The 12,704-nt window shown below is 37.1% G+C and overlaps 1 protein-coding gene across 4 annotated transcripts in view; it reads right to left on the reverse strand.

Moving 5' to 3' along the window:
* Positions 1–12,203, reverse strand: part of LOC143017760 (uncharacterized) — a 49,304-nt gene extending 37,101 nt beyond the window's left edge. For 3 of the 4 annotated variants that reach the window (XM_076172621.1, XM_076172620.1, XM_076172624.1), the window contains exons 1-5: positions 11,663–12,203; positions 5,133–5,207; positions 4,402–4,443; positions 2,840–3,137; positions 926–985 (exon numbers count right to left, since the gene is read on the reverse strand). In XM_076172621.1, the coding sequence (XP_076028736.1) occupies positions 926–985; positions 2,840–3,137; positions 4,402–4,443; positions 5,133–5,207; positions 11,663–12,040 (853 nt within the window). In that variant the 5' untranslated portion in view covers positions 12,041–12,203. The remainder of the gene's footprint in view (positions 1–925; positions 986–2,839; positions 3,138–4,401; positions 4,444–5,132; positions 5,208–11,662) is intronic. The other variant, XM_076172622.1, reaches the window with a different exon arrangement.
* Positions 12,204–12,704: the final 501 nt, after the last annotated feature.

The following is a 12,704-nucleotide window of genomic DNA, read 5'->3' on the forward strand; positions in this document are numbered from 1 at the left end:
TTAAAAGTAATAAATCAAAATTATTCAAATTTGAAATAAAGTACAGTGTAGGGGAAGTGTCTAGAGAACCCCCTTCTGAGTGTCAAAAACATAGGCAGGTGGAAAGGCATCAGGGAAAAAACACTTCTAGAGCCTTCCAGTAAAAGAAAAAAAACACAAGTGTACTGGTCGACTCTTGCAAAAAAAAGTAACTGCACAGAAAAAGGACAAGACATTTCAAAAAAATATTGCCGTGTGTTCTAAAGGTGAAGTCATGCAATTACCAAGTTCTGAACAGTGTTGACCATGACAAAAGCAGCTGAAAAGATGTAATATTGTGGCAAACGGGAAGAAGCTGAAGTTCATTCCTAAGAAAAGAACCACTGGAGGGTGGATGGCATAGGAACTACCTTGCTCAAGACTACCTGGCAAACCTGTGCTAAATGATATAGCATATACTCAGCCTCTTTATAAATATTACAGAACTATGACTAGCAGCTATCAAGTAACAAAACAGCAACTGTGGTAAAGAAATAACACGTCATTAACCACTTCGGTAAGATGACACCAACATAGATGTCATGAGGTATGAGTAGGTACACTTGGATGCCGCCGTCGGCATCTTGATTATATATTTTTCTTGTAGTTGTATACAAGTTACTCCCGGATTCTGTGAACTGGTTTGATCACATTTTCTGTTTATTATTATTATTACTCAGAGTAAAAGAGAATGAGTAATACAGCAGTGACTTTATATTTTATATTTATAGTGTGATGAATTGTAAATGTGGCAGCCAATGCTGTGCATGAGAATTTGACTCATACTGAAGTGGTTAAATAGAATGACTGTTCTGTTAGTGATCTACTGCTGATTATGCAAGGAAGCACTAGCCAGAGAGAAGCAAATCATGCTAAGTATTTGAGGATAAATTCAAAACTGCAATACCTGGGGACAGGAAATTGGGTAAATGCAGAAACCTACTACGACTCTGCTTCCTTCTGCAAACTACACAGGGAGAAATGTCATGTCTAAGTCTTACTAAAATGTTATTTTCAAAAGATAGGCCCCAAATCTAGGCTACCTCCCTTATAAAAAGGAAGAAGCCCCACATAGATAGATAGGTCCCACATCAATCAGAATTCGCTGAGCTATCATCCAAACATCTGGATTGTCTTGCTTAGGTGCAGACACAGTGCTTCATTACTAAGTGCCACTGTTGCACAGCTCAAATTAGGTGGATGGCTTAATTCTTTTTGATGTGGACATGGGGCAAAACAAGTAAAGAAATATATCAATAGATACGTGACAAGTGAGATGAAGAAAAGAGTAGGGGTGGAAAGGGAACTGGCAGACAGGGAAGATGAAAGAGTACTGGGATAGCTTGGACACATAGAAAGAGTAAATGAAGACTAGCAAAAAGAGTATGGAGGGCAGAGGAGGATGAAGTGAAGCTGAACAGTAAACCAAGAATGGGTTGGGTAAAAGGGGAATGTCTGTTGAGCAGGGAAGGGAGAGGGCAAAAGATAGGTGTGAGTGGAAAATGATTGACATGGTCCAAGGGGATTTCTACTCTGTTTTTGCATGAGAGGACAAGGAGGGAGGCGTACCATGTAAACGGAACAGCTGGCCCTGCTGTGGATGTGCTATGTCTTGCTGCATTGCTTCTGACCCAGACAGTGGGCAGGGATCAAGGATGACCCTTTGTCCACAAGGAACCAAGATAACAGGGGTGCGATTGATAGAAAGCATAAGTGGATGGAGTGAGGTTAAAGGGATGACCAAGAATGAGGTGGATGGACAGGGAGAGAGTGCAAATAATGAGTGAAAGGAGATTTTCATTGGATAATAAAATATTGCACCTCCATTTCCAGTTACATGTGACCTCATCCTTTCCAGCTTCTCACCCATCTCTCACCCACTACCAAAATCAACCCCTCTACATCTTATCACCCAACTTTTACCCACATTTACTTTAAGTCTTCTCCTCTCACACCCATCAAAACTACACCACCAACTTCTTTATAAATTGGGATTTTTTCTTTATTCTACTACAAAAAATGTGAAATACAAAATTGAATATGAAAGTGAAGATTTCATTGGAGACAGTAACTCCATGAGACAGATATGCCTGCCTGTTTTTTTTATATTTATCAAAATGACTTAATACTCTTTCATGACTGTGTAGTCGGTCAAGTCTTGAGATAGTGCATAGTTTGATAACCCTCCTCCTAGGCCATACACAATTTCCTACAATGAGAGACAGATGGACATGGTAATCTGAAATTTTAACCATTTCAATTCCCATTTTACCTATCTTTTTCACTCCTTCCTTGGTTTTTATAATACTACAGTGAGACCTCTCATTAATGGACATTAATTAGCTGTGTTTGCAGTATTTTCGCTGTTTTTGGTGCTGTTGTTTAATGCGTGCAATCACCATGCCACCCAAAAACCACTCAAAATCAACGGATTATTCACATCAACGGACACCGTTAACCCCCCTTTTAGTCCGTTAATGAGAGGTAATACTGTATTATACTTTTGTTATGAAGTACTTGATGCAATTTACATTCAAAACAACTTATACTGAAAATACCATACACAAAATATCTAAAAATATGTAAAATAATCACCAATAAATGTTATATGTGAAGTGACAACCATAGAGAATTCTGAGCATTTCTGTAAACCGTAGACTCTACTATAACTGTTACACCCAGTATCACCATCCACTGATACCACAAGCTACTCAACAATGATAATATTTGTTTATCCTAAAAATTATACAATTGCTCAACTAACCATTCTACATGTAGAGAAAACTATAACTAGGTTGAAGAAAGATAAACTGAACTATACCTTTGTTATCTGCAACAAACAAGCAGGGGAAGAATTTTCTTTCACTGATATTTCTTGGTCCTCTTCCTTGATGATCCTTTGGAGTAAGTGAAGTGGAGGATGAGGAAGAGGAAGAAGATGACATGGGCCTGAAGAATGAGATTCCACTCCCGTCCTTTGGCGGTGAGGAACCCACACGCCGGATACCCGATGAAACAAGTGAGAGTACTGTAGAGGGTGAAGTGGATGTGGGAGATGTTCCCTGCCGGGTGATGTCTAGAAGCAACTTCTCGTTCATTGCAGCTTTCCTCTTTGCAACCTGAAATGGCACAAGAAATACGTTAGAGAGGGAAACCAATCTAGCAGCATATTCAACCACATGAACCATTTTAACCACCCAGTTGACAGGGATAATGCTAAAGTCATCACATACAACAATAACATCACAAAGAAATTTAATTGAATGCAGTTTGATCAAATCTAGTAAGGGAATAAATGTCTACATCAAGGTTTATACAAATTAGATAGTTATATTTGCCATGAAATTTCAAAATTATTTAAATTGTAATATACCAATTATGAGCAATTGTCCAATACTTGTTGGTTACCAGGACGGTATCAAATGTCACATGTATTTCTTCTACTACCTCTCCAAATTCCCTCTTCACCATGTCTCACTCAGTCATATATTCTGTACCTTGTTTCTTCATTTTATAATTTCTTCTTTGTATCAGCACTGAAGATGTAATTATGCGAAAGCACTCTGCTTCATTAGTTTACTTTTCCTAGTGGTTACTTAAGCATATATATAATATATATATATATATATATATATTTATATATATATATATATATTATATATATATATATATATATATATGTATATATATATGTATATACATATATGTATATACATATATGTATATATATGTATTTATATATACATATATGTATATATATATATATATATATGTATTTATATATACATATATGTATATATATATATATATATATATGTATATATATATATATGTGTATATATATATATATATATATTATATATATATATATATACATATGTGCATATATACATATAAACATAATATATGTATACATCCATCTCCAATTTAGCAGACAAAAGGATGAAAACTGTTCTGATAAATATAATAAATTCAACAAACTTTTTTGATTGAATATCAGACTTATGACTATATAATCCAACCATATAATGGAGAGACTCTGATTCTGAGTTATTGGATTTCAAATCGCTTACAACAAATATTCTCGATAATTAATACATGCACTGGATAATAGTTATCTTTGTATTCTAGTTATCCTATGCCTCCCCATATCACCACTTTGACATCAACAGGGGATAAACGTATTCTGATTAACTTCTTGTCTAAATTCCAACAACCACCCCACAAGGCAGCCACTACACCCTATACAATCAACAGGCTATCTTCTCAGATGTGTCAATATGTTAACCCACACTCTGGCCATAAACACAGAAAGTCATTCATGATCTCCTCTCAGATTACTTTCCCATGAAAATGATCCTAGAGCTCACTCTAAATTCTCACCTTGACAGCTTCTTGATATTCTGCCTCCGAGTCTATTGGGAGCTGTAACAGAAAAGTAACTAATAAGTACATGTGATAAAACACATACATACATATATATAGCCAAAAGATAAAGGCATAGAAACCCACCCATTCCATCCTCTACATACTCCACTCCCCTCCACCCTCTTCCCTCCCTCTTATCATGGCACCTCCTGGATGATGGGTCATTCCTGCATCTCGCCCACTGCTCTGGGTCAGAAGCAGTGTCGCAAGACACAGCACATCCACAGCAAGGATGCTTCATTAAATCAGCGACCCCCCCCTCTCCGTCCCCTCATGCAGAAAAGGAGAAGATGGGGAGAAATCCCTTTGTGCTGCGTCAAATTTTTCTCACACACACTCTCTTACTCCCCATCCCCCATCCATTCTTGAGTGAAACTCAAGGCAAGAATAATTATCACAGGGTGTTTTATGTTTTCATGACTGATGGGAGCAATGTCATGGAGATATAATTAAGTGTGGCTCTTAAAAATGGTTTACAAACTATGATTACAGTTTTCTTCTGTTTACCAAAACATGTAGTTGCTATTCATCTTAGTGTCCTTATTTTCTTATTGGAAACAATCACACAAATAAAATACTGAGTGAGCAACAAGCTCAGAAGCATAGTATGTTATACTTGAATCATACTGTCTACATATACTGACAAACTAAGAATGACAAAAAAAATTATTTGAATGTTTACATACCTTGTCACCCTCTTCATCACGATAATACACACAAATATCTTCCTGCTGCACACCAGAACTTAAAACATTCTGAAACTAAACAGGAAAAAAATAAGAGATGATAATTTACTGGAAGATCCTTTGAAAGATGGAAGCACAGAATTTCATTATGAATAGGATGTTATGGATATTCATTATGGATGTAATTACTATGTAAAGAAAGACCATACATATACCAAGGCTTTTTACCCCTTACAAGGGAGGTAGCCAAAAAGGGAAAGGCATAAAATAATTTCCACCCATTCCATCCCTGAATACACTCCACAGCCCCTCCACCCTCCCTCTTATCTGAGCACCTCCTGGATGACGGGTCATCCTTGCACCTTGTCCACTGCCCTGGGTCAGAAGCAGTGTCGCAAGACACAGCACATCCACAGCAAGGCCGCTTCATTAAATCGGCGACCCCCCCTCTCCGTCCCCCCATTGCATAAAAGGAGAGGACGGGGAGAAATCCCTTCGGGCTGCATCAAATTTTGCTCACACATACTACCTCACCCCCCATCCCCCCGCCCATTCCACCTCATGCAATCACAACATCATCCATATACAACCATTCTCCATTTACCCCTGTCTTCTGTCCTCTCCCGTCCTTCCTCAACAGACATTCCCCTCTTCCCCAAAGCCCCCTTCACCCTATCCATCCACCTCATCCTAGGACGTCCCCTAATCTTCACTCCCTCCACATCTGACTTCCATATCTCTTTTACTAGTCTTTCTTCACTCATTCTTTCCATGTGTCCAAACCATCCTAATATTCTTTCATCAACCCTATCTCCCAGCTCCTTTTCCACCCCTGTTCTCCTCCTCACCTCCTCATTTCTCACTCTATCTAGCCTAGTAACCCCCATCATACTTCTCAGACACCTCATCTCAAACACATTCAAACTCCTTCTCTCTTCTTCTCTTATGTTCCATGTTTCTGCCCCATACAGTGCTGTTGTCACAATCACTCCTTCATACAGTCTCCTCTTAGCATCCATTCCCAAATGTCTATTCCTCATTACACTCTTTAATCCACCTCATCTCAAACACATTCAAACTCCTTCTCTCTTCTTCTCTTATGTTCCATGTTTCTGCCCCATACAGTGCTGTTGGCACAATCACTCCTTCATACAGTCTCCTCTTAGCATCCATTCCCAAATGTCTATTCCTCATTACACTCTTTAATCCACCAAGGCATTTACTCGCTTCTCTCAATCTACATTCTATCTCCACCTTTCCCTGCCACATTTGCACCCAAGTATCTAAAACTATCCACTTCCTCCAGTCGCTCTCCCTTAATGCTCACTTCCAGTCTACTGCCACTTTCACCCCTTGTACATTTCATCACCTTACTTTTACCCACATTTATCTTTAGCTTTCTTCTATCACATACTCTCCCAAACTCTGCCACAAACTTCCTCAATCCCTCCTCCGATCCTGGCACAAGCGCAGTGTCGTCCGCAAACAACAGCTGGCTCACCTCCCACTTTTCTCCATTTTCTTTAACCATCTCCAATCCCTTGCCCACTACCCTTGCATTTACCTCTCGCACCACCCCATCCATGTATGAGTTGAACAGCCAGGGGGACATAAAGAAAGACCACTGCTATGAAAAACATTCAACAACAGTGAACTGGAAATGAGAATAGCTAGGTGTACACACAATGGGAAACATGATGTAGTCATCAATGACTTTGAAGACCCTGCAATACTGTGATAGAAAATTACTATCATCAACAATGTTCAATCTTATTGTAACATTGCAGAAGACCACAAATTTTGGTAAATTTTCATTTTCCTATCTTTTTCATGAGGAAGGCATGCAAATTCTGTAGTTAACTACAAAGCCAGATATAAGTGAATCCAAATGTTTAGGGGTGCTATCCACTACTATAATTTTGGCAAGTGCTTTCATTATTATTGGTGTGTTTTACCATTATATTATTGTGACAAATCAATGGGAGGTCTTCTCTATACTAGATTCAGAGATCTCTGGTAGATGGGAGGTGGTATGACAGGAAAAGAAGAGTAAAAACAGCAATGACTGCAACAGCACTGTAGGAGAGAGGCCAAACGCAGAGTATGGGTTCCAATATATTTGACGTTTCGCCCAGCAGAAGAAGCCCTGCTGGGCAAAACGTCAAATACATTGGAACCCATACTCTGCGTTTGTCCTCTCTCCTACAGGAAAAGAAGTTTTAATTTGGTTGGAATATATTGTAGTATATCTGAACTTGAATGTTCCAGTGATTGAACAACTTGGAATCTTAAAAAAAAAAAATAATAATAGAAGAAGAAGAAGAAGAAGAAGAAGAAGAAGAAGAAGAAGAAGAAGAAGAAGAAGAAGAAGAAGAAGAAGAAGAAGAAGAAGAAGAAGAAGAAGAAGAAGAAGAAGAAGAAGAAGAAGAAGAAGAAGAAGAAGAAGAAGAAGAAGAAGAAGAGAAGAAGAAGAAGAAGAAGAGAAGAAGAAGAAGAAGAAGAAGAAGAAGAAGAAGAAGAAGAAGAAGAAGAAGAAGAAGAAGAAGAAGAAGAAGAAGAAGAAGAAGAAGAAGAAGAAGAAGAAGAAGAAGAAGATCTTACCTCAGAAGATGAATTTTTCTTGGAACTAGAACTCAAACAAAGATAGCCATATCTTAAGGTGCTACATTCTACACATAAGGTTCTATAAAAAGATAGTGCCTTAGAAAATTCTATCCATTTCCTTAGAATTAATATGTAGAAAATATCAAAAATATAATTTCCAGTGTTCTATATATGTTATGTTTATGTTCAAATTCAAACAAGGATAAAACTCCTTTAGAGCACAAACTGGAACAAGGAGCATACGAGGGAACAGAAGGAAGGGTAGGGAGTGGTGGGATGATGAAGTGAATAAGGCTTTAGAAGAGAAAAAGCAAGGATTAACAGATTAGTTACAAAGCTGGATGAGAGAAACACGTGAGGTACAAAGAAAAAAGAAGAGAAGCAAAACATAAGATAAAGGAGGTAAGAAGGAGACCAGATGTAAAATGAGGGAAGAGTATGACAGAAAATTTTAAATAAAAGTATATTTTGGAAGGAAATGAGTGAAGAAAGACTAGTAAAAGAGGTATGGAAGGCAGATGTGGAGGGAGTGAACATGAAGGGACGTCTTAGGATGAGGTGGATGGATGGGGTGAAGGGGGCTTTGGGGAAGAGGGGAATGTCTGTTGAGGAAGGACGGGAGAGGACAGAAGACAGGGGTGAATGGAGAATGGTTGTATATGGATGATGTTGTGATTGCATGAGGTGGAATGGGCGGGGGGATGGGGGGTGAGGTAGTAGGTGTGAGCAAATTTTGACGCAGCCTGAAGAGATTTCTCCCCGTCTTCTCCTTTATGCATGGGGGGACGGAGGGGGGGGTCGCCGATTTAATGAAGCAGCCTTGCTGTGGATGTGCTGTGTCTTGCGACACTGCTTCTGACCCAGGGCAGTGGACAAGGTGCAGGGATGACCCGTCATTCAGGAGGTGCTAAGATGAGAGGGAGGGTGGAGGGTTGTGGAGTGTATTCAGGGATGGAATGGGTGGGAATGATTTTATGCCTCTTCCTTTTTGGCTACCTCCCTTGTAAGGGGGAAAAAGCCTTGGTATATGTATGTATATTTTGGAAGGAAGTTAAGAGAGGAAGGGGAGGCAATTCAAGTTGAGAACAAAAGGTAAGAGCCACAGAAGAGTGCTTGTATAGTTATATTTTACAAGGGAAAAGGGGACAAATGTGAGTGTAGTAGTTTTAGAGGGATAAGTTTGTTGAATGCAGTTGGGAAGGCTTATGGGAGGGTTTTAATTAAAATGATTAGGAGAAGAACAGAGGGAGTAACTGGTGAGGAACAGTATGGGTTTAGGAAAGGTAAGGGTTACATGGATCAGGTTTTTGTAGCAAGGCAGATATGAGAGAAAGTTTTAGCAAAAAGTAAGGATGTTTTTGGGCCTTTATGGATTTACAAAAGGTTTATGATAGGGTAGATAGGAAGGCACTATGGGAGGTTTTGTAGATATATGGGATTAAGGGAAAGCTGTTAAGACCAGTCAAGAGCTTTTATGAGAGTAGTAAAGCCTGTGTTAGAATTAGAAATGGAGAGTGAGTGGTTTAAAGTAAATATGTGGTTCATGTACAATTGTGCTTGTTTTATCCATTATGTTTGAGAATTAATTGGGTGTATTCAATAAAAGGTGATGCTATTTTATATTTCACTCATCATTTCAGATCCCACTGACATTATAACTTATGGTTTTGAGCTCTAGGGGATAATAAAATATGCTGACCAAGTAATTACTATAGATTATTTATGCTTATATCACAAAATAGGGATATGATATAAATAAAAACTTGATGTGTTAATAAAAATGGATATTATATTTGAAATCAGCACCTAAAATTTAGTTAAAAACAACCCAAAAACCTAAGTCAGTTAACAGTGTGTGATGCCCAGTATAATTTTTTTGGCTTATTTCCAGAAGACTTCTGTGAGTATCAGCAAGTGTCTGTGAGGTGTTGTGTTCTCAGTGTGGAGCTTATGTCTGGGATATGTTGTTGGAGTACTGTGTTTGGGGGTCTGTGTTGAAGGACTTGTCTAGTGATCTGAGTGTGTATATGTTTTTGTGTGGATTTTGTGTGGCATACATGGTAGGTTGTTCTAGATGATAGAGTATTATGCAGTTGGTGTTTTTGCTGCATTTTGTCAGTGGTGCTTGTGAAATGTAGTGCATTTACCTAGTTGTATTATACGGGAAGGGAGCTATGCTCGTAGTGATCTTTCTTTGTACCTTTCAGCATCTAACTTGTTCTTAAATTCTTGTATGGTTTTTGCACACATGGTTGCCTTGTCCAATTTGTTCCTGACACCCATTGTTCTGTGTGGAAAACTATTCTTTTTCATATCTCTTCAATAACTATTATTTTTGAATTTCTTTTCATGTCTTCTTGTTTTTCTTTTATCCCACTTTAATAAATTTTCTCTGTCAAGGACTTCCATGCCTTTTATAATTCTGTAAATGGCCAGTAGATCTCCTCTTTCTCTTCTTTGTTCCAGTGTTGGCAGTTCCAGTTTGGACAATCTCTGTTCGTATGTCAATTTTGAAAGTGTTGGTGTATGGTGTTTAGGATACTAGCATTGAATTGTGCTCCTATCATTCTCACGTAGTCTTCTATGAGGATGATCTTATCATTACTTTCACTGCTCAATTCTCTAAAATTTGTAAATTGTTTGTGTTCATTTTTGCTGATTGCTGGGGACCTTGCTGTGGTGTGGGTGAAGATGGTTCTTATGCATTGCTTATAGATGATAATTAGGTTCTTTCTGTTGTCCAAAGTCAGTGCTTGCAATGGATTTAAGTAGGCTTGTTTTCTTGTTGATTTTTGTTGTCAGGTATTTGATATATGGGCTGAGAATCATGTGAGTATCATATATGAGGCCGAGAATCTTAAGATGCTTTTCCAATGGAAGGATTTGGCAATTCAATTTTACTATAAGATGGTTTTTGATTCATGATTACATGGTGTGAAAAGGCAAGAATCATATTAGCATGACTATAATTAGGTCACCATCCAGTACTAGGCCAAAGAATAGGCCTAGTCACTGAAACAAACTGCCCCAGATGTAACTATCACAGACACCAAACACCTCCTCTTATACTGCCCCACTTGAGCCATTCCCAGACAAACACAGTGTTTCTTTCTTGAGTGACTTATGGGCCAATCCAGTGGCTATTGCTTGTAACATTGGAGCAGTAGGTTTCATGCAGGAGGAATCTAGGGCAACAGAATGATTACAAAGGAATACAACGATGCAAGCAGCAACAGACCTACTGGTCTTTATGGGGCTGCTTGCAAATTGAAAGGGGGTGTAAACTGATCAAACAGTTAAGAACCATTGATTTTATATAAGTATATTAGCACACAATACTGAGAAAAATGTTAGATAGGAATTGGACTCCATATGTTTATCTAGACTTTTTTTAAATGTGTCAAGACTCAATTGCATGATTACAAATTAATATACTTAAGTTTCTCATTAATATTACTTGATTCACTTCTATGAAAATCCAAGCCTGTGAACTTTTCCAATTTTGCCATTTAATCTTTCACCTTGTCCAAGTTTTTTCCTTTTAACAAATAACATATATATATATATATATTATATATATATATATATATACATATATATATATATATATTATATATATATATATATACATATATATATATACATATATTTACTTTTTCATTTTTTCTTTAACTTATCTGGTTCATTATGCCATTGTTCATCACATTCTAGTGAATAATCTTAAGATATAATGTTCCACTGTCTAAGTCCTAAGGTAATATCCTAGTACACCACTTGTAAAACAGTATGCAAAGCAGTAAAGAAATAAAATAAAAATATACGAATTTGATGCGACAGGAATGCAAAGATCAGCTGTTGGTGTTATTGTTACTACCTGCCAACACAAACAGATGTAAATACCATACTACAATCTTGTCATAACTTACCAGATACGACTTGAATTTGGCCCAGTCCAGCTGTACCAGATCTTGATCCAATATTCCAACCTCTCCAAACGTCTTTCCGTAAAACTGAATGGAAAATACCACCGTTCCACCATTGTTCGGGTTATTGGCCGCTCGAGGGATATCCGCAGCTATTATCATGGATGACGGAGTTTCATTTCTTCTTGTCTTCCGTTTAGTAGTGGTGGTAACAGAATAGTCAGCAGTTTTTGTATGTGTTGTGACAGTTTCTGTGGCACATCCATCGTCATCACTGGATAATTGAAAGACCATTTGTCCAGTGCCACTCTGGCTTGTGTTGGAAGCCATATCTGTTTTCGAGACTCTCTCCAACGACAAATGTGAACGTCGTCGAGACATGGCGATACATGGATAATCAACCAAAATAAACTATTCTAACACCTGGTCGACGTTCTACAACTCTACCATCAAAAATACGTTATACGTCACACTCTTAGCCTTAGCTTTTCGCGTCGCAGTACAATTTTGCTGTGCACCAAAACAAATGCACGCACAAACTCGTCTGCCTCTACCTAGGTTTGTTTTCATTCAGCCTGAACTTCAGCCGCAACTTTTAAATGTCATTTCTTAGTGTTATTCACACATGGATGTAGGATGCATATATTGGCTATAAATGCGTACGTATATATATATATATATATATATATATATATATATATACATATATATATACATATATATATATATATGTATGTATATATATATATATATATATATACAGTATATAAATATATATATATATCTATATATACAGTATATATATATATACAGTATATATATATATATATGTATATATATAAATATATATATTATATATACATATATATACAGTATATATATATGTATATATATGTATATATATATATATATGTGATATATATATACATATATATATATATACATATACATATACATATATATATGTATATATATGTATATATATTCTTCTATATATATTATATACATATATATATATATATATATACAGTATATATATATATAT

Source organism: Oratosquilla oratoria, chromosome 33 (assembly GCF_046742065.1).
Source record: "Oratosquilla oratoria isolate Oo_2021 chromosome 33, ASM4674206v1, whole genome shotgun sequence".
NCBI classification, from domain to species: Eukaryota; Metazoa; Arthropoda; class Malacostraca; order Stomatopoda; family Squillidae; genus Oratosquilla; species Oratosquilla oratoria.